At 40.4% G+C, this 23,636-nt stretch overlaps 1 protein-coding gene across 8 annotated transcripts in view; it reads left to right on the forward strand.

Moving 5' to 3' along the window:
* The window catches only part of TSPAN12 (tetraspanin 12), a 93,343-nt gene that overhangs the window by 10,631 nt on the left and 59,076 nt on the right, over positions 1-23,636 (forward strand). For 3 of the 8 annotated variants that reach the window (XM_074315667.1, XM_019750029.2, XM_074315674.1), the window contains exons 1-3: positions 14,815-14,926; positions 15,175-15,337; positions 16,274-16,409. In XM_074315667.1, the coding sequence (XP_074171768.1) occupies positions 16,344-16,409 (66 nt within the window). In that variant the 5' untranslated portion in view covers positions 14,815-14,926; positions 15,175-15,337; positions 16,274-16,343. Of the gene's footprint in view, positions 1-14,814; positions 14,927-15,174; positions 15,338-15,426; positions 15,892-15,923; positions 16,080-16,269; positions 16,410-23,636 lie in introns of those variants that run through there. The other 5 variants (XM_074315668.1, XM_074315671.1, XM_074315669.1 and 2 more) reach the window with 5 other exon arrangements.

Consider the following 23,636-nt stretch of genomic DNA (forward strand, 5'->3'; position numbering starts at 1 on the left):
TGCAAACACTTACCTGGTCCCCTGTGGCGGAGAAGCAACTTGAGAGGTGCCAGAGACATATGGGGAAAGACTGAATTGTGTAGCTTCAGGGCAAGGAATAGCGAGAGAGGAGCCATTATCCCTGTGTGGAGCCTGACTCACAGGTAACCTACAGAAAGGCGCCATCTTGCCTATGTTGAACCCTCCTCCAAAGGGCTAACTCTGAGCCTGCATTGGTCTGGTAAAATCCGCATGCACGCTACCTTGGTGATGCCCTGGGTCCCTGCCCTACTCAGCTAGTGCTGCATCACAGGGAGCACTCTCCGAACCTGGGTGGCGGCCCCATCCCACAAGCTGTAGAAGGCTTTTATAGCAGCAAACGACCCAGGGCAGTCCGGAAACTTTCGGTGGTAGACAGTGAGCCATAACCTGTGTCACAGCCTCTGGTGGGTGGCTCTCAGGGCTCTAAGGTAAGCTGCTCCACAGTCTTTCTGGGGCATTTTTGCAAAGTGGTCACAGGCCCGACACCAGTGCAAGAACTAAAACTGCATTACCTTTGTAAAAACCATTGCCCAGACCCCATAGTTCCTTGGAACCCCATCCCACCCATATATTTCTGAATTGCTGAGGACACTCTCAACACAAGGTCAACTAGCCTAGCCCTTGCACCCATAGATCTTTCAATGGCTGAGCATTATGGGCAACTGGCAGGTGGCAACAGTCCTAGGGAAACCTAGGCCTTTTGCGAAGCTGCCTAGTACTGGTGGCAGCCAGCCTTGGATCACAGTAAGGACATCCCCACATGCCTCTAGGACTAGCACAGGCAGCAATCAACCACATATAGCTGTGTAGCTTCTACCATATAGCCCCAGGCTTGTCACAGGCAAGGCTGAAATTGGTCTGCATGGGACCCCCTCTCAAGAGGCACCAGAAATAACACACGCAGAGGCCAGCTTCAGTCCACACCAGAGCATGACCTGGTTAGCCCCACAAGAGGCACACCCAAAGGGTGGTCTCAACAGGCACAAGAGTCCAGTGGGGTGAGTTCTCTTCTGAGGGGTCAGCCCCCACACAGCAGCCCATACACTGTGGGCATAGCCAGTCCTCACAGTCAATTAACCTAGGAGTCATTCCCACCCACTGATGCACCACAAACAATCAAGCCTCAACTACAACAGGAGAACACACACAACACACAAGGGACACTCCTGGAACGCACACAGGAGATCAAGGAGACTGTGCCACTGGACCACACAGGGCTATATAAGGCCACCCAGTAAAGACTGAGAGGCGTAGGACATCTGCCTAATGCTTAGAAGCAAACACAGGGAGGCAGCCAGAATGAAGAAACAAAAAAGCATGTCACAAATAGAAGAACAGGCGAAACCTCCCAAAATGGAACTAAATGAAATGGAGGCAACCAACCTACCAGAGACAGAGTTTAAAACACAGGTTATAAGAATGCTTAAGGAACTTGGTGAGAACTGCAACAAAGAGGTAACAAGCGTAAAGAAGGACATAAAAACCATAAAAAAGAACCATCACAAATGAAGAATACAATAACTAAAATGAAGAATACTCTAGAAGGAAATCAACAGCAGATTAGATGAAGCAGAGGATCGAATAAGCGATTTAGAAGACAAAGTAGCAGAAAACACCTAATAGAAACAAAAAGAAAAAAGAATAAAAAGCAATGAAAATAGCTTAAGGGACCTGTGGAACAACAGCAAGCGTAACAACATTCACATCATAGGGGTACCAGAAGGACAGGAGAGGGAGCAAGGGATCGAGAACCTATTTGAAAAAATAGTGACTGAAAACTAACCTGTTGAAGGAAATTGACATACAAGCCCAGGAAGCATAGAGAGTCCCAAACAAGATGAAACCAAAGAGGCCCACGCCAAGACACACTATAATTAAAATGCCAAAATTTAAAGACAAATAGAGAAAGACAACTAGTAACCACAAGGGAGCTCACATAAGACTGTCAGCTGATTTCTCAACAGAAACTTTGCAGCTAGAAAGTAGTGGCAGGAAATATTCAAAGTGATGAAAAACAAGGGCCTACAACCAAGACTACTCTGTCCAGCGAGGCTATTATTTAAAATGGAAGGAGAGTTAAAGAGCTTCCTAGATGGGAAAAAGCTAAAGGAGTTCCTCACCACCATGCCAGTATTACAACAAATGTTAAAAGGACTTGTTTAAGAAGAAGGGGGGGGGGGGGGAAACAAGACTTAAATATGAGATCTGAAACCATAAAACTCCTAGAAGGAAATATAGGAAGTAAACCCTCAGACATTACCCTTAGTAATATTTTTACTGATATATTTCCTTGGGCAAGAGAAACAAAAGAAAAAAATAAGCAAATGGGATGACATAAAACTAAAAAGGTTTTGGACAGCAAAGGAAACCATCACAAAATGAAAAGACAACCTACTGAATGGGATAAGATATTTGCCAATGATACATCTGATAAGGGGTTAATATCCAAAATTTATAAAAAACTCATATGAGTCAACACCAACAATACAAACAATCTAAATTTTAAAAATGTGCACAGGATCTAAATAGATATTTCTCCAAAGAGGACATACAGCTAGCCAATAGACATATGAAAAGATGCTCAACATCACGAATAATCAGAGAAATGCAAATAAAAGCCACAAGGAGATACCACTTCACACCCGTCAGAATGGCTATCATCAATAAGTCCACAAACAACAAGTGCTGGGGAGGATGTGGAGAAAATGGAACCCTTGTGTACTATTGGTGGGATTGCAAATTGGTGCAACCACTATGGAAAACAGTATCAAGGGTCCTCAAAAAGTTAAAAATAGAGCTACCTTATGACCCAGCAATTCTACTCCTGGATATTTATCCAAAGAAATCCAAAATACTAATTAAAAAAATATATGCACCGCTATGTTTACTGCAGCACTATTCATAATAGCAAGATGTAGAAATAACTGAAATGCCTATCAATAGATGATTGGATAAAGAAACTGGTACATTTATACAATGGAGTATTACTATCCCGTGAAAAAGAATAAATCTTACCATTTACAACAAGAAAAATGGACCTAGAGAATATTATGCTAAGTGACTAAAATGACAAATACCATATGATCTCACTTATATGTGGTATCTACAGAATAGAATAAACAAACAAACAAAACAGAAATAGATTCATGGATACAGAGAACAATTTGATGGTTGCTAAATGGGAGGGTGTTGGAGGATGGGTAAGAAAAGTGAAGGGATTTGGAAGTGCAAATGAGTAGTCATAAAATATCATGGGGATGTGAAATACAGTATGGGGATTATAGTCAATAATGTAAAAATTATGTATGGTGTCAGATGGTTACTAGACTTATCGGGGTGATCACTATATACAAATGTCTAACCACTGTGCTGTACAACTGAAACTAACATAAAACAATATTGAATGTCAAATATAATTAAAATGTATATACATAGTCACGGGATGTAAAATACAGCATAAGAAATATAGTCAATGGTATTGTAATAGCTATGCACAATGTCTGATGTGTAGTAGACTTGCAGGGGGTTATCACTTTGTGAGGAGTGTAAATGTCTAATCATTATGTTGTTTTGTACACTTGAAACTAATAATATAAAAAGAAATTAGTAACTATCAATTAGCATTAATTTATAAAGTCAATTGTATATACTATGAATGTCCAGTGTACAAAAAAATTACGAGACGAAGTACGAATGTGGATGCATATACAATTCTATGTTTTAATCACAGCCATCTTCAGATTTGAAAGACAAAAGAATAAGAAAAAAAGCAATTTTAACCTCTCTAATGCTAAGATAGATCTAGAGCACATATGAGTATTTGATTTATATAATACAAGGACCATATCTAAAGCTCTCATAGAAATGGAATTTTTTTAAATCAAAGGTAATATGTAAATTAATATTGTAACCTAACTTTGAACCTTAACAATTGAGTTGTGATTTGTCATAATAGTATCAAAATGCAAAGCTATTATTATCAATAGAATTGAAGAACATCTCCCATATCAGTACTTATTGTTTAGATTTAAGGAAAGGGTGTTAGGTCATGAATATTTGGCCTATAAAAATATTACTGTGGGTAGTAATTTTTGTCAGAAGAAGAAAGGATAGAATTTTAAACACGTGATCAGATTGCTCAAAGTTAGAATTATGATATTAAAATTAAAGAAGTTAATAGAATGCTAGAGATAAAAATCTCTTTCTTATCTGTCCAGATGGAGAGCCATTAAACAACTTTAGGTTTTCTGGCCCAGGGAAAATCTGGTTTAGAACCTCAGTCCTTTGTTTCCCAGTTCACTGGTCATTCCACTCACTAGATGGGCTTGAGGTCGTTCAAGTAAAAAATTAAAGTTGGAAATATTATGATCAGGTAAAAGGAAAATCCCCTTCAAATATTTTCTCAAGAGTCTTATTTTTGAAAGGTTAGTTCAGTAATACTCCTAGGACCAGAGTTCACTGATCTTAGAACCTTAACTACACTAAACGGAGATGGGGAAAAAAAAACAAACACACACACACACACATACATGCACACATGTGCACACACACAATCTTTATATTAAATCCTTAGGCAAAAACCAACATCACAAAATCCTTACACGAAAGCTCATGGATTTTTCCAGAGTCTCATTAGAGTATGTCCTCTGGCTTTGAGTTCTGTTCTATCATCTTGGTTCTCCTGATTTTCCGCCCAGAGTAGATGAATAAATCTATTCCGTTGCTTTTGACAGAAAATAGAGCAGGGGATAGGGAAGGGGAGAGCTGTGTAGCTTGCTGCAAGCACACTATGGCCTGCAAAAATCACAAACAAACCAGCAAAATCCAGCCTGACAGTGAGAAGACAGAATGTTACAAACTCACTCAGTAGAGAAGCTAAAACCCTGCTTACTTCCACAAGCTGTGGGACCAACCCCGAAAAGAGACTTTAATGTATTTGCTGTTAAAATTCAAGCATGTTTAGACAAAACAAAAACAAAGACACAAAAACCATACAAATCTCTCCAGGTTGATATAGGAAAGGACTGGGGACAGTGTCCTAGATCTAGGGCTTCAGGTACGTGTCTGAAGGGTCAAGGCAGACCCAGGCTTGTTTCTTGCAGATTTTAGTCTCCAAGGAGGTCCAATGCTGTGTGAGTGTGAGTGTGTGTGTGTTGGAGGGTGATCATGGTGTGTGTGTATTTTGGGGGTTGGGGGTGATGATCCACAACATTAAGAAAATTCCAAGTTAAGCAGGTGGTACCTCATGGTGTTTTAAAGATCCAGTCCCAACAGGTCCCAGAAAACTAAGAAAGCAAATGAAGTATAGGGAGCAAGACCTAGCTTATGGAGGGAGAAATCAAGAATAGTATTAGGGCATAGCCAAAAGATGGGGTTTGGGGAAGGATTTCTGATTTTAAATAGGATTTGAAATTGGGATACCCTGTAGGCAAAGCAGAGGCTGGAGCCCATGATTTGTGCTGGACCAATAGTGTGGGGCCAATGGGGACCGGCTTCAACCGGGGGCAGAGGGATTCTCGGAAGCCCTGGCAGCCAATAAGCTTGTCTTTCCTCTTATACCATCTGCACCAACCTCAGGGTTGTTTCAGCACCAGAGTGGGGCTGAGCATGCAGAAGAAGCATATCAGGAATTCAGCAAGTAACTGCTAATTGCCTGCTGATTCTCCTACTTTTCAACAATGCCCCTGGGCATAGGTTCCTCTACCAATGAATCCAATCAAAATGTGGCTTCAGGGGGCTGGCCCGGTGGCTCAGGCAGTTGGAGCTCCAGTTCCTAACTCCGAAGGCTGCCGGTTCAATTCCCACATGGGCCAGTGGGCTCTCAACCACAAGGTTGCCAGATGGTGGGATTGAACACGGAACTTTGAGCTGAGCTGCCGCTGAGCTTCCGGATGGCTCAGTTGATTGGAGCGTGTCCACTCAACCACAAGGTTGCAAGGGATGGTGGGCTGTGCCCCCTGCAACTAGAAACAGCAACTGGACCTGGAGCTGAGCTGCGCCCTCCACAACTAAGACTGAAAGGACAACAACTTGAAGCTGAATGGCACCCTCCACAACTAAGATTGAAAGGACTGAAAGGACGACAACTTGACTTGAAAAAAAAAAAAAGTGCTGGAAGTACACACTGTTCCCCCAATAAAGTCTTGTTCCCCTTCCCCAATGAAATCTTAATTTAAAAAAATGTGGCTTCAGAACCAAATGAATAGTTTCTGAGGTCAGTGTTCATATCCCAGGATGACTTCTCCCAGCTGTCTTAATCCCACATTCTCTTCTGAAAACCAGCCACCTACAGTCTAGGCTGTGTCCTCATTACATCCATGAGTCTCTTCCCAATTGTCTTGCATGGAAATTTCTCTTAGGGAGAGAATTGTGTGAAAGCTGAGACATCTATGGCATAGTTTGAGTCTATAAAACAAATAAGATAGCTATGTTGTCAGCCTGAGAAGTTACCAGAACTTTGGGAATAACGTGTAGGCAGTGCGAGAGAACAGAGAAGGGGTGAGGGGCAGTCACTATGGAAACTTCAGGGAAAGACAACCAGGAAGAAGTAAGTAGTAGAGTAACCAGAGGATTTCTAATATTTGATTTTGAATTATATGTGGTGCTGCTATGGAAATCCCTTCAGATGCCCTGAGACTTTAGTCAAGGCAGCTACAAATGTCGGCTTAATACTTTGAGAGAGAAGGAATCTTTTCCTGAAATCTGTCACCCTTCAGAGAAAAGAATAGCATGCATGAGATGGCAAGATGATCCATAAACAGATTCGGAACTCTAGAAGACGGCTTCTTCTCTTTGCCCATCCCAAGAATCCCCAGAGGGATTACAAGGGGGAAAACAACTTTACACACTGTTTGCAGAAAGAGGCTCAGCCTATTCTATTTAAACCTCAAAGGGCAGTGTGACCCCAGCTAAATTTAGGTCACTCACATATTATATAATACTCATGACCACTTTAGGAGGTAGGTATGCAGATAAGGAAACTGAGGCTTACAGAGGTGAGGACGTGAGGTCATTTCCTCCTGATCACATTACTAGCAAGTGGTGAAACCAGCATTCAAATCCCCGACTGACTTTGGAACCTCTGTTGTTACGCTATTCTTCTGCTCATGTCAAAACCCATTAGTGATTGTCATTGCTTCTGAATAAAGTGCAAACTCCTCAGCCCAGCTTTAAAAATCTTCCTTAATCTGGAAACCACAAATGGTTCTAATTTTAACATTATGACTCTTAAAACCAGTGACTAGAGGAATTTCTCTGGAACTGTGGTTCTTGCTCTGGAATCTTGGTTTTCTTGGGACCTGCCTTCATCTCCCTGGACCACCCTGACCGACTAAGGCCTGGAGAGAGTGGTTAAATCACCTTGATATGGAGGGGGGTCTTTTCCTGCTTCTCATGGGTTTTTTTGCTGCCCAACTCCTGTGCCACTGAGCTCTGTCTGTCTGCCAGGGCACCTGCCTGTTACCATTTGCTGGACCTCTCTGTTGCTGCCATCTGTCTTCCTGCTGAGATTCCCACTTCACACTTGCCAACACATTCCCCTCATACTTGGTTCCGCTCGGCTGGCTGAATTTCAATGCCTTTTGATGGGTCTTCACTCAATTCCAGTCACAGTCTAATTGATTGGTCTAGTTTTTAAGTTCTGGCCATCCCTGTGGATTCTGACCATCTTCTCCCATAACTGAATGAGGCACTTTTGTGAAACTTTGGATGTGTAGCAAACGTGATAAGTTCATGGAACTGTTTGGCAACATTGGCCTGAATAGAGTGAAGGTCGTAGAGGGGAGGGAAGAAGTGAAATGATTTATAACATCCTTAGTATAGTGCAAGCTGCGGATAGTAAAAAGAAAAAAGAAATCAAGAAAGAGAGTAAGCTGAAATAGTGCCATTTGTGACAAAATAGATGGATCTTGAGATTATCATGCTACGCAAAATAAGTCACACAGAAAAAGTGAAGAACCGTATGACTTCACCATATGATATGTGGTGAAACAAGGGAAAAAGACAAAGAAACAAAAACTCATAGACACAGACAATAGTTTAGTGGTTACCAGAGGATAAGGGGGGGGGGGAGGGCTGGTAGATGAGGATAAACAGGGTCAAATACATGGTGATGGAAAGAGAACTGACTGTGGGTGGTGAGCACACAACGTGATATACAGATGATGTAACACAGAATTGTACACCTGAAACCTATGTAACTTTACTAACCATTGTCACCCCAATAAATTTTAATTTAAAAAAAAAGAAAAAGAAAATGAGAGTAAACTTAAATAACATAAGATTTTGGTTACTATATTCTCAGTTTTTATGTCTGATCTAAGAAATGGTGTCTGGGACCTAGTTAATTAAATTAACATGATCAGCGTTGCAGCCCAAGCTGGCTGCTGCCATATTTTAGGTCACCTTCCTTGAAGTGTAAACCAGCTCATGTCCACATTGGCAGACTTGGAAAGATTCCGTTCTGTGACCCAGTGCTAAGGTGACAGTGACTCATAAAACACCATCAACATAAAACGCCCACCAGAAAACACACACTTTAACTCCTACTAGTCATCTTGGAACATATGTGTACGTTTTCTAAACTAAACATATTACATCTAAAATCTTTTTTTCTAGTCATTTACAGTGAGTAATATTAGTGATAAAGCTAAGAAAGATATTCAAATCACAGTAATTCTTGTTAAATAATTAAAACTAACTCTGAGTTACGAATGGATGTTTTATGTCCCTGGCATGATACCTCCTCCCTTATATCTGTGAACAGTAATCATTAATACTACTTCTAAGAAAGAATACTGAGGATACAGAGATAGTGAACATTATGGCAATTGCTAGTTCTATGCAAAGGGAAAAAAACGTAGCATCATCACTGAAAGAACGCAGGCACACTAGCTTTTTGTCTTATTCATCTATCAATTACTTATGCATTCATAGCATGAAATAGGAAATGAAAATTAACTACAACTCTAGTTCGCCATACATGGTTAGGGCTAATACACAAACACAAATAATAACATAGGAATAGAAAGTCTAAGTTTCAATGATAAAACTCTTGTACAGGCTGAATTATAATCACAAAATCATAATTGTTTGTATTATATAAAGTGGTTGGTTTACATGTGGTAGAATGAAGAAACCTGTGAGCTTGGATTAGCCAATTAAAAATAGGTTTTAAAATTAAATGTTTTATCCAGAGCAAATAAATAAATGCTTTATTAATGTGCTGCTGGAATAATCTGAGTTTTAAAACACAGCAAGTGAATGGAAGGAACAGCAGATGAAAACGCATAGTCATATTCATGGTAACTATTTGGTTCTCTTTCTCCTGGTTGTTGTATTGTGGGCATGACAAGAAGCTGATGCAGTGGTATAACGGAATAATTCCTGAGGAACCTTTCTAAGAAAAGTAGGGCTTCATATAAGGAACTCAGACAACTCAACAACCAAAAAAGAAACAATCCAAATAAAATATGGGCAGAGGACCTGAATAGACATTTTTCCAAAGAGGACATACAAATGGCAAATAGACACACGAAAAAAATGCTCATCGCTAATCATCAGAGAAATGCATGTAAAAACCACAATGAGCTATCACCTCACCCCAGTCAGAATGGCTATCATCAACAAGACAAATAGTAACAAGTGATGGAGAGGTTGTGGAGAAAAAGGAACCCTCATACACTGTTGGTGGGAATGCAGATTGCTGCAGCCACTCTGGAAGGCAAAGTGGAAGTTCCTCAAAGTATTAAGAATAGAATTACCATATGAACCAGCAATCCCTCTCTTGGGTATCTACCCAAAAAATCTGAAGACATTTATCCGTGAAGATATATGTGCTCTGATATTCGTTGCAGCTTTATTTACGGTGGCCAAGACATGGTAAAAACCAGAGTGTCCTTCCATAGATGACTGGATAAAGAAGATGTGGTATACATACACAATGGAATACTATTCTGCCATAAGAAAAGATGAAATAGTGCCATTTGCAACAACATGGATGGATCCTGAGATTATTATGAAAAATGAAATAAATCACACAGAAAAAGTTGAGAACCATAGGATTTCACTTATATGTGGAATATAAAATGGAAAACAACAAAGGAACAAGACAAACAAATGAAGAAACAAAAACTCATAGACATAGACAATAGTTTAGTGGTTACCAGAAGGTAAGTGGGGAGGGGGGTGGGAGATGAGGGTAAATGGGATCAAATATATGGTGATGAAAGAATAACTGACTCTGGGTGGTGAACACAAAATGTGATGTATAGATGATAACTGTATTACAGAATTGTACACCTGAAACCTATGTAACTTTACTAACCATTGTCACCCCAATAAACTTTAATTAAAATGAAAAAAGAAAGAAAAGTAGGGTTCGACTGCTGTTTGTAAATGGAGCTTGCATTCCTTCGTTTTCTGTATAGTTTGTTTCAAAGAATTGGAAGTTAAGACCTTGTACAAAGGGGAGGAATTCTTAAATTCTGTAAATGTTGCCTTCTGAAGAGGAAGTATGCTAATGACATTATAAATTCTTTGGGAGTCAAAATTACGTTAGAACTGTTGGTACCTCCTAGTGCAGTTCTCAGTTTTTAGTAACAATTGAATACATATTTATTAAGTAGGTCTGGATTATTTGTACCAATGTAAGTCGGCAAAATGAGCCCATATCTCTGAATTTTGTACAGAGGCTAAGTTTGCATATACTGCAACAAGAAATTCTTTTAGGTTTTTCTCTATGAAGGTGATGATTGGGGCAACGCTTTAATCAATAGTATGGTGTGCAAATACAAATGTAGTGCAGGGTGTAAGCTTATGGCATGGGATGGAAGTTATGTGATCTGAGTTCTCTTAGGGTCCTTTGCTGTTGTCACTAGGTTCCTGTTTCAGTGGTTCTCTCAGTAACTAAGGGCATTTGCTGAGTAGTGCCACAGTAGTTGGCTGAGAGCTGGGTTCTTTTGGCAGTGAACAGGAGAGGGGATGGGAGCATCCATTCCTTTTTATATCCCATAATTCAAACAAAATTCTGACTGTACTCAGTTATCTACCCTCCTCTGTTTGTCCATGTGTTTCAGAGAAGAGTTGCCCCAGGCACAGGAAATGTGCCTGATTGCTTTAAATCGGTCATGGCAGACCCATGGGTCTTGCCAATAATTGGTGCATACATAACTATGTGGTGAGCTGCCAGCTCATGAATCTAAGGAATAATCTGCCGCAAAACTTCTGGGAGAGTTTTCCTTGATCCTAAGGGAGACCCACAGAAGGGAATAGTTTCTTCCTCCTGTAGAAGTAGTAATGGGACACAATGGCTGGATTTGCACAACCATCGTGTGATCATGAGAAGAGGTAGCCCAAAGATACTAGCTGACACATTGTGTATATCAGAAAAGTAAGGTAGAAAACGATTAATTCCTTGACGTCATTGTTGAGTGGGTGAATTGCTATTCTGGGGCTTACTGTTATATGAAATAATATATTTACATATATTGTTATGTTTGTGGCACTTCGAATTGCATTTTAGTTTCCATAGGGTTGCCTAAATTAGCAAATGAAAATATAAGATGTACAGTTAAATTTGAATTTCAGATAAATGTTGAATAATTATTTTTTAGTACATGTATATCCAATGTGAATTTTTCCTGTGCAATATTTAGGACATCCTTATACTAAAAAATTATTTGTTGTTTATCTGAAATTCTAAATGGGAATCCTGTATTTTTTTGTCAACCTTAGCTTGTGGTTGGAAGAAGTCTACGTAATGCAGTGATAAAAGGGTTTTCTCAATCCGATTGGGTCTACTCTTTTAGAAATAAAAGGTGAAAGTAGATTTACCAGTCACAGTTTAAGCATATATATTTGAAATTCAGCCTCATATTCTCCAGAACTAAGATAAAAATGCCTAGAATATTTTTCTTCTTGAGGCTTGTCAATGACTCTCCACCCAAATTTGAAATATGATAGTAACACAGATTAACAGTGGAAAGAGTCAGACAGATCTTAGAACCTGTTTCTTTACTTACTACCTGTGTGACCCTGGAGAAATCTCCGAGTCTCAGTATGGCACCGTGTAGTTATGAGGAATTACGAGAAGCATTTAGTACATCAGGCACATATTACTTGCTCAGAACATGTTATGTCTCTTTCCTGTATTGATTATGAAGAGGTGTCTTGAGTGTACTGTAAGTTTTAGGTTGGTGCAAAAGTGGTTGCGGCTTTTGCAATTAATTGTAACCTTTTAAACCACAATTACCTTTGCACCAACCTAATACTATACTAAGAAGCAGTAGAAACTCATGCATCCTACTGAATACATATGCTGCTCCTTCCCTCTGCACAACTTGAGCAGAGAGAGTGGAATAACTTATGGACGAATGAGTTGCCTTGCAGAGTGAAGAACTTGTATTACCTTACTGCATGGCTGAGTTTTACTCCTGACTCTGGAACTGACACATGTTCCTTTACTCTTCATAATTCCAGAAGATGCTTTGTTGCTTTGTTCATATAAATAGCAGGTGTTATCATCTAAACTGAAAAGAGTATTTTTGCCTTTTCTTGGAGGATAGAGAACCATCTTATTCCTAGTATCCTCAGCATACTTATATTTAGTAACTTAGCATCTTTAGTAGGTATCACACACACTCAAAATGTACATAGTGAAGCATACACAGCGATAGAGCTGCATTTCTGGCTCATGGGCAATGAATAGACCATAGGGTCTTCCTAGTATGTTATTCTATGTTCAAATTGTCATGCCCATTTGGGGATTTTTCTACCCTCCATTTGTGCATATACACACAATAAAGTTATTCTCACAGAGAAAAATATGGAGCCCACAAAATGACAGCTGTGATGTCAAGTCTTGTGTGCGTCTGTAATCCTGGAGAAGAACTGGAGAGGGAGGAAAGAGCAGCTGCCCTCAAGTTGTTGATGGGAGGATTACTAGAGGGAGGAATGGTCAGGTTTAGAGAATCAAAACTTCCCACTCTTGCAATGGCTCACATGTGGTGAGGTCTCTATTGAAATGTTGAGCCATAGACTCTGATGACCTTTTATCAGAAATAGTATAGCAGTAACTACAGCTCTGTTTCCTTCTTAACTCGTGAAACGGGGGTATTAATTTTAATTTATCAGCTCACAGGTGAGGGAGGTGAGGGTTTTGATCTAGCTAAACCCAAAAACACTGCTTTGCTAATTTTCAAGTATCTGTAAAACGTTAGTTGCAGTGGTTTTCAAATGTTGCTGCGATTACACATAACTTGGAAACTTTGAAAAGCCATAATGCCTAGGTCACATTTGCAGAGATTCTGATTTAATAGGTATGGGGTATGGCCTGTGCATTAGGATTTTTTTCAAAACTTCCTGAGTGATTCTAATATACAGCCGTTTTTGAGAATCTCTGAACTAGAGTACTCGTTAGAGAGTATGATTCTGGATTTCAGTTTGGATTTACCACAAGATGAGATATTGAGCAACTCCTTTAACTTCCCGTGGTTCCATATTATTTACGAAAAAGAGTGGGGGTCATATGTACTTCTAAAGCACCTTCCTTTAAAATTGTATTATTCTAGGGACTTAAAAGTTTATGAATTATGGGAAGGCACCTAACTACTTTCCAGAAATAGAAGAGGATCTCTGTTCAGTGATACAGGAATTACTTGCACTTTTTGTCAATTTCAATCTGGGGAAGTTTCTGTCTGAGAACTGTGTGGTGCCAACAGCATTCCGATGCTGGGCTGCTTCAGCGTTTATCTGCTTAGAACTGGTGTACACCCTAATGTGAGCAGAAACTGAAAGTGGGTTCCTTTACTCTTCATGATTCCAGAAGATGCTTTTCTTGTCAGAATTAGAGTCATCTGATGGCTAGCTGGACACTTTTCTTGGTGTTTTGTGCGGACGGACGGCTATCTTTGTGCTCTTTGGGGCTTGTTGCCTTACATTCAGCTTAGTGACTTGCTTGCCAAGAATTGTCCTAACTCGAACCCAGAACACTCCGATTCTCTTTTAGTCTTGGTTTTACTCAAATGAGTGTGTGTCTCCTCGTCATTCTGGTCATGCAGCAACTGACCCTGGACAGGCAATGCTGTACATGGGGCTCCAATTTTGTTTTCCTGTTTAAGAAATTTGAGGAGGACTCACATTACTAGGTTTTCTTAAAGATGTGGCTTGAATTTCAGGGAATTTGTTAGTGAAGATTTATTTGCCACACAATATACACAAAAATAATCATAGAAATGTGGACTACTATAAGGCATAAAACATCAAAATTTTATATGGAGAATATGATAGAGTGCTTTTTAAGTGTGAAACTTCTTACTTCCAAGTGGGAAGGTAATTTTGGAAGAACAGTCTCCTATTATTACTTTAATACTTCCTGAATTTCTAGTTAAAAAAATCAAAGTCCCATTACTATGTACACAATTCAAGATAAATCACCCACTTAAAACTCAATCTTATTGGGAGAAAATTTTGCAAACTCTGTATTACTTGTGAAAGAGTTAAAAATTCCTATTGTGGATGTCAGCAGAGCTGGACACGTTTACTCCGGTGTTTCTGTAAATGCTTTTAGTGCACTATGGAAGTGGGGAAGAACTGTTATTATTATTATTATTATTTTAAATCTGGGATATCAGCAAAGCAATAAGAAGGATCATAGGCCACCAAATTAGTGACACAGGAGGAGGTTCCAGAAAGGGTGTGAAAACTGGTTTCCCATTGCTGGAATTGGGTTGGGCCGCTCCTTCACCCCCCTTCTCAAACACAAATATTTTCATATAATAAAAGCCTGTTTCCCTATGGTTATAACCCTACCTCCTCTCCTCCGACACCACCATTTTAAAGGGGTTTACTGCGCGGTCTTCCCCAAAGTCCCTAGGCTTTATCTCTTTCTGGACTTTGTCTTGTAGAGGTGAGGCGTCCCCTTCAGGGGCTCCCTCCGGGTGAGGGGACAAGAAACACCCACTAAGATCCAACCCCTGCAGCCAGCGGCCCGAGCATGCGCTGAGAGTTTGTGCAGCTGGCCCTGGCTGCCGCCGCTGCCTCGTCCGGACTTGGCGAGGACTTGGGAGGGACAGCGGCGCTGGGAGGTGGCTTAACAGAGACTTTCCAGCAACTGCTGCCCAGGACTTTTTTTTTTTTTTTTTTCCTTTTTCTCAGGAGGCGGCGACCGCGAGGGGAGAGGAAGAGAAGGAAGCGTCTCCTGCTGGAGCCAATGCAGCCCTTCGGCTCTGCGGGAGGAGCGTCCCTGCCCCGATGAGCCCCCGCCGTGCGTCCCGGACTGTCCCCCGGCGGGAGTGGGGCGCGGAGCCCTACGCCGACGGTGAGTGGCCGCGCGTCTCCCGTCTTTCCTGCCCGCTGTCCCGCCAGCCCCCCGGCGGCTGCCCTGGGCTCTGTGTGCTAAACTACTTACAGGCTGCCTTTCTGCTCCCGGCCGCCGGCGCTTCCCCCCGCGCCCTGCCGGGGGCGCGCGGACGCGGTGGCGGGGCGGGTGACCGCGCTGGGCTTTGTGCTCCTCCAGCGGCTGGGAGCGCGGGGTCGCGGCAGCGGCCGGGGCCGGGGGAGGGGACGTGAATGACTAACCCGGCGTCTGCACAGCTGCACCGGCCCTAATTCCCCTGCGCCCCTCCCCGTCCCCCGCCCCAGGCTAATCCATCATTCCGGGGCTGAAACATCATTTCTCACGTTCTCCCAAAGAAACCCTAGTCGCCGGGAGGAATCGCAGCTCAGAGCTGCGCCCCCTCCAGTGCCTCGCGTTCACTCTGGAGCTACAGGATGGGGTGGGGGGTGCGCGATTGAGGGGCCCAGGAATTATCCAAATGAGAGGCACATTCGCACTCTTGGAGTCTCCCGCGGCGCCTGTGACGTCTCCAGAGGGTAGTTTGGTTTCTAACCTTTGGGACAGTTCCGAGCGGAGCTGTCCCCGAGGAGGAGCGTGGATTGAGGGAGGTTTTAAAGAGCGTCTCATCAGAATGCAGAGGACACCGCCGCGTGTCCCCAGAGAACGGGAGTTTACTGTGCGCCTTCATTCATCCGGGGAGTCAATCGTTTTCTCTTCTCAGCAGGTGTTATCTGAAGCCGGTTTGGAACTTCGGGGAGTTTAGATTACCATTATAACTTTAACAAATGATTTTCGATGTAGCAGTGTCTCGAGCGAACTAGGCTTCGGACCAGACTGTGGACCCAGCTGAGGGCGGGAGGGGATGGGGGTGCAGAGCGCGGTGCTGAGACGTTCCCTGTTGTCCCCCGCCCCCTGCAGATCGCTGCTGCTTCGCCCGTGGGGGTAGGATGTGGTGAAAGGATGGGGCTTCTCCCTTCCGTGGCTCACAATGGCCAGAGAAGATTCCGTGAAGTGCCTGCGTTGCCTGCTCTACGCCCTCAACCTGCTCTTTTGGGTAAGTCCAACAGTCCCACGCACCAACAGGTGGGGACGGCTGGACGGCGTTTCCTGCAGCCACTACGTAATGCGCCAAAGGGCACGGCTAGGCATGAATTAATTACATGGGATCACACCTTCGATTTTTCAGAGAAGTAAAATTTGACCTTAAAATGCCTTTGATCTCGCTCAAGTTCCATTTGAAAAAAAGAAATCCACCCCTGGATACTAGTGGCAGTAAAATTAGACTTGAAGTTAATCTAGGGATATAAATAAATGCACGTGCTTGTGCTTGTAGATAAGACAATTATGACATACCGCTTAGGGAACTGCTTGTTTTCAGGAATTTCAGATAACTGTGCAAGCCATAAATTGTTTCCCTACGTCATACTAGCCTGTAAAACCTGCTTGTGGCAAGCAGTCTTAGTTTTTTTGTGGGAATTCGTAAGATAACCTATCAAAAGACTGGGTAGATTTTTCTAGGAGATTCCAATCAGTCTAAAAAGGTGGTTTTCATGTAACTATTTCTAAGTTGGCAAAGTTTTAAGGAATTTTGTGTATGCTTTTGGAAAATCCCATAACCATTTAAGGAAATAAAATACATTAAATTTAACAAGCTCATGGAAATCTTTATGCCCTATGAGCTAGTGACTTTTTATGCTTTGCACCCAGACATATATTTTCATGAAGTGTTATTAATAGTCACATTATTATTTATAAAACTTATGAGGAAATATAAAAATTAAAACTTTGTTTCTTCAGGAAGCTGTTATGCTTAAGCAGATAATTTTTTTTGCCAATTTTGTATTCTATTAATAGCACATTCAAAATTTTCTGTTAGAAATTTTAATGCGTAATTTATTTATTTGGCTGACTGGCGGGCATTGACCAGTCTTTTTTTGTAGGGCTTTTACATGTAGTCTCTAGAGGATGACGTTTTGGTTGAACTACTTATGGATGCCTCCATTTGAAGGTGATAAATTAAGCTTTACTTTAGTGAGTGGATCTGGAAGATATCTAAACTGGCAACAAAAATTAAAGCATTGAGTAGTTAAACTCAATGCTTTTCACCATTTGAAAATGTAAAATCACTAATTGATCTTATTGCAGATTTTAATTCTAAAAATGTACATTTTTAAGTGGGTCATTAAATTACTTGCTTAGCTATACGGCATTAAGATTCAAACTTTCTTTCTTTAAAATGTATAATAATTATCACTCCAATTTACCAGTTTTTTATTTTCCTATTTTATACTTTTTAGTTACAGAATCATCACATTTTTATAACTTTAAAAGGGGATTTAAAGATGACCTAGTTGAACTTCCTTACTTTGGGGATGACAGAACTAAGTGTAAGTTAGTGACTTGCCAAAGGTCAAATAATCCTACAGTGACAGTGCCAGGAGCAGAATTCAGCTTCCATGCTCTTAGTACTTTTACATGGGTAATTTCTGAGTTTTGAACCTTGGAATACCAGGATTTTGTTGTTGTTGTTGTTGTTCAACAAAGAATAATGCTTTGGAAATTGTCTTAATCTGTGTTATGTAGGGGAAAGAAAACCCAAATTAGTTAACAAAAATATTGTTTTTCTGAGTAATGAAATATGCTTAAAACCACCTACTGCTTAAGCTCCTCTAAGGCTCTTTGTGTCTCCAAAGAATGTAGTGTTATTTTTTGGTTGTTATCCTATAGTTCAACTTTCTCACTTTCTGTGTTTGTGTTCTGATTATTGAAATGGCTTCCTCCTTTCTCTTTTCCCAAAATCACCTTCCCTCCAACAAAATAATCCACGCAAACTGCCTACTATGCGTCCTTCTGTGTTTTTCTTGATTTCATATAAAGATATGTTTACGCGTACCTGTCCATATATACCCTTTTATGTACATTCAGATGTACATTCATAATATTTTTTATTAAATTCTTTTTCTCATTTGGGTTATAATTACAGGAGTGGAACTACTTGTAGGGGAATATATAACAACAAGGGCAAAATAGCTAACATTTATATAGTTCTTCTGTTTGCCAGGCATATTTAGTGCCTCAGTTTCCTAGTCTGTAAAATGGGAATGATAGTTTCAAATTTTTTGGAATTGTTGTGAGGATTAGAGTTGATATATGTAAAGTGATTGAACAGTGGCACTTAATAAGTACTACCTATGTAGTAATGGCACTTACTGTTGTTACTATTACTACTAAAATAATTATGCTGAATAACCATCTCCTGAAAGTAGTTTCCCAGGAGGTGGATTGTTGTGTCACAAGTATACTGACAATTAACAGTAGTAATTGTCATTGTTGTAACTAATACTGCTACTACTGTTACCACCATTACCTTCCTTTGACACAGCAACCTGTCCTTGGAATCTAGTCCCTGGAAATAACAGTACCGCTACACCCATTGTATGCATACAAATATTTGTTGCCATCTTGTTGGTGTCATGGCACTCTTTAAGTTTTGCCATTCTGAAAGGTTTAGTGTTATCTCACTGTTACTTTATTTTTGCATCCTCCACTACCGGTGAGTGTAAACATGACCGTGTGTGTGTGTGTGTATGTGTGTATATACACACACATATGTGCGCATATACATATACATATATATTCATATGTATCCTTTCACAATTCATATTCATTAAATATTTAATATTTACCATTTAGGTTTGCCCTATTGTTTGTTGATTTCATTTATGTTATCTGTTGCTATATAAGAAACACATTTTTCTATGTGTTTTTTTTTTTGGTTAGAATTGTTCTGTAGAATTGGATATATTCTTTCATATTCTGTTCTTGTAAGGTGCCTGTCTTTCTTGTCTTGGTTAATGGTTTCTTTTTCCATACTGACTTAAAGATTATTTTATACAATTAAAAATATCTGTGGGAGTTTGGTGGAATTGTATAAAATGTATATGCTAGCTTTGGGAAAATTGGCGTTATTCTTTCAATGTTAAAGCAGTATTGGCAGATCCTTCATTTCCTACCAATCCTTGGATTGGAATCCCTGGATTCCTACCAATACGGAATCAGAAGCAGTTTATTGCTCTGTGCTGGGCACTGCTCTCTCATCGAATTCTCATAACAGCCCTGGAAAATAGTTTGTTTTCAAGGTAAATAGAGAAGTTCAGTAACTGCTAGTAAGTAACAGAACTGGGATGCAAAGTCCAGTTTTTTTTTACTCCAAGTGCGGGAGGCGTTGTACTTCTGGACACGGTGGGGAATTTGTTTGCAGCTACGTAAACATCCGCAGTAGGAAGGGATTAGCTGTCCGATACCCACTCCAAGTCCTCCACAGCGGTACTTACATGCACATGTGCACATATGCCCAATGTCTTGTGCATCTTGTTAAAATGCAGATTCTGATTCAGTGTGTCTGGGGTTGTGCCTGAAAGTCTGAATTTCTAAAAAGCTCCCCTGTGATGCGGATGCTGCTGGTACCCAAGAACCACACCTCAAGGAGCAAGGCTTTTGTCCTTGCTTTTTGTTTTTATTGGAATTAGAAGCAGAACCGACCAGCATGGCATATGAATCCCACTTCTTAAACCAGCCGTCACAGGCTGAAAACGGAGAGGGCGATTGTTCTTGCCTCTGGTTTTGCAAGATTGAGTAAACTGCCCTCAACACCTGTGAGATCAAGAGCTGTAGCCTTTTTGTCTTTGTAAGCCATATGATGGTGGCAACCGGACCAGGAAGAGTAAGTCCTAAGCTGGAATAGTTTCACATCATGTTAATGGACCTGCCACTATGTTACATACTTGAGTTAACGAAAGCTCAAATATATCTTCATTTCTATAAAATTTCAATGTGCATTTTAAAACTCAGGAAATACAGGGGTGGCCTGTTAGCTCAGTTGGTTAGAGTGTGGTGCTGACAACACCAAGGTTGCCAGTTTGATCCCCGCACGGGCAACTGTGAGCTGTGCCCGCCTCAAAAAACAAAACAAAAAAAACACCTCAAGAAATACATACTTAATCGCCCACCATCTTGTTTTAGTTCTTCGTAATCAACTATTGGGCATGTCTTCCTACATATCTCTACCTAAGGAATTGGCTACTAACTTTTCTGATGTTCATTTTCCTAATTTGTAAATCATGTTCATAAAGTATGTAATACATTGAGTTAATTTAAGAATAAATTATATATAGTCCATGTAAAAAAAACAAAAAGAAAGGAAGACCTATAGCTTTAAACTTTTCAGTTTTAATAGACTTTTCCCCATCTATTTCTACTATACTCTCTCCCATTCTCTAACACACAAGGATTTTAGGGAAAAGAAAAATAAATCTTAATTGGGGAAACACTGGGGATCTACTAATTTTGTCCTATTGTTCTGGGAGTTGAAAATCAAACTGTGTGATGATGATGATGATTATTTTTTAGTTAAAAAGTATTTTAAGTGTGAGGTGCAGACATGTCTAAGAGGAAACAATCCATAGCACATTCCAAATCCCAAATACTCTGCCTTCTCTTCATCGCTGGGCATCCAGTCACCTTGATTTGCCATCTGCTGAGTGGTCCTTCCACGTTACAAAGAAGCACGATCCCTGGATAGCTCTCCTGGGGTTGGCAGACAGACACTGGACCTTGTAGGTTTGTCACGAGTGTGGTGGGTCTGTAAAGGGGAGGGCGTGTGGGGCCTGGTACGGATGAGTAAACTGCCCCTACAACTCATTTGAGACCATGTTTAACTGTGTTATCTTTACTTCAAATTTATCACACTTTTACTCTTTAGATGGCATATTATCTAAATAAGTGAACGCTTTCCTCCAGTTAAATGACAGCTTCTGCGGGTTTATGATAGGAGAGTTTGCCGTTCTTAGATGGTCATTTTCTGCTATTACAAATATATGGATAAGTATGGTTTTCTTTGGAAATTCCTGAAATCGGTGCACCCTTAACATTCGTCAAATATGCTTATTATTTTCTAAAAATACAATGCCATATTCATAGTTTTAAGCTCCCATTTCTCATCAGCAGATAAGAGGCATTGTTTTTCACTTGCGATTACTAAATATGGTAGCAATAGAGAGGGACTACCCTGATGAACTATGAAAAGAAACTTATAAAAGAAAGCTTAAAAAGTGGTCAGGAGACCTCGTGCACACTTTGGGGAAATATGCAAAGTCAAAGAAACAGTGGAAGGCTCAGTGTTCTTTTTCTTTTTTGCTGGGCGTCTTGCAGACGCTGTAGGTGTCTGACCCACGCACACCCTACAGGAGTTCTTGGCAAGTAGACATTTGCATGCCCATGGCATTCAGATAGGCACGTTCAAGTGCTATTTTCTAAGTTGATGCCCTCAACTTTATACTGTGAAAGGCATTCCAATTTTCTTTAACTTTTCCTAAGGAATAGTGGAAAGCCCTCCAACAAATGTTAGTGCTTTTTAAAAATAAGCTTTTATTTTGGGGACAAAGCCGATGCATTTTTTTATAGTGTTGCTCAGCTGACAAAGGCAGGTAAACTGCATGCTTCTTAAAAAATGCCTTCTGAGGAGAAGGGCCTGGAGGATTCCTGGTCAAACGTCCCGCTGCAGACTGGAGCAGTGTCCCCTCACTCATCTGTTCCCATGGAGAGCAATCACAGGCCGGGCCCTTGGGGAAGTGTAGGTGGAGTTTACTGCCATTAGACTGCATAGCAGCAGCCGTGCAGAAGGAGGCGTTTTCGCCCTTCTTTTACCTGAAGTCCCTGTAGGGTAAAATAATTTGTCATGGAAACCAGGACAATTTAAGTGAAGGGGATTTTGCTACTACTAATTATGCCAGGATATCAGAGGCTTAGAGCCTGGGCAGAGAAGGATGGATGGTCTCCCCATCGATAGGCAGCATAATGATCTATAAAAACTATTAGTCAGAACAGCTCCAGGGTGCTATTGATTGATTCAGCTCTAATTAATAGATGCTGATGCTTAAATGATACCCACAAGTAATCTTCAGAACTCATTTCAGCCAGCACTTACATTGCCTGTTTTTCCACAGCATTCTCCAATAGTGTTCCCCGTTTGCTCTTTTTTCCCCACTGCTCATGCCTAATAGAAAGACCTGGGAAGGCATAACTGACCGGGAGCAGAGGGGAGCAGGCACGGGGACATGAAACAGACATGTTACTGGGGAGGGCTGACATTGGGCTGCCAGCCTCCAAATAATCGAGAATTGATTCACCTTTACATTTCAAAAGATAACAATGGAATCCTTTTTTTTCTAAAGGGAATTTTAAAAGCACCTAGTCCAGTCTCTCCATTTTTAAGAGTAAAAGAGGTGTGGGAAGTCTGAATTGCTTCTCTAAGTTCTCTGTAGAGACAGAATTGTATGTTCCCAGTTTCTTTTCTGCATTTGCTCTTTCTTTTCTAACAGCTTGACATAAAAGGAAAAGTTCAGGTAGGTGGTTTTAGATATCTGTCAGCCTTGAACAGAAATGATTGGTGTCACTGTCACCTTATATGAGACCATGTATTACGGGGGCAGACAGTTGAAGGATTTGGAAATCTGTTTTTTGACTGTGACCTTACCATGTGCTAGAAGCTACACATATACATTTCATAATAAATTTAGGGAATGTGCATACACATAAAATTCTGATTTAGAAAACAACTTGATTCAATACTTGTTTTTACATAATTAGATTCAAGCAAAACCAGAATATATCTCCAACACAGCAAATATCATACTTATAAATATTTGTTAAGAACTAGCATTTTCTAAATGTTTTGCAAGGAAGGATATGACAAATATCCTGCTAAGTAGTATATTCAATATATTTCTCTAAAGTAATATTTGTGTTATTTTCTAAATATTTCCTTGAACTACAAATAATATTGTGCAATGTGGAGACAATGTAGGAACCTATAAAGCTAGTTACATGTGATAACTATGGTACATTGCTCCTAATGATTTAATCATGATGAATGACAGTTGAAGAATTCCTTTCACCTGAAAAATTAGTAGAAAATACCATTATTAGTAAGGAGTCCTGAATTACTTGCATAATTAGTGCTTCTAGATTTAATAACGTCAGGATTAGTCATTGAAGTGACCTCATCTCATTTGAGCTTAGTTTCTCCCTATAACTTCAACTATATTTGTTGTTACTGTTATTATTTTCTCAACCCCAGTATATAAAATCACTCTTTGAGAATGAAACTGCTCAGGTGTTTAATGTGACTGGAAATACTGTCATAAAAAAAAGCAGTTTCTGCTCAGAGTTGCTTGTTTACTATAAGATAAGGCTTTGGGTTGATATTATTTATTTTGACTAA

This window comes from Rhinolophus sinicus, linkage group LG11 (assembly GCF_036562045.2).
Source record: "Rhinolophus sinicus isolate RSC01 linkage group LG11, ASM3656204v1, whole genome shotgun sequence".
Taxonomy (NCBI): Eukaryota; Metazoa; Chordata; class Mammalia; order Chiroptera; family Rhinolophidae; genus Rhinolophus; species Rhinolophus sinicus.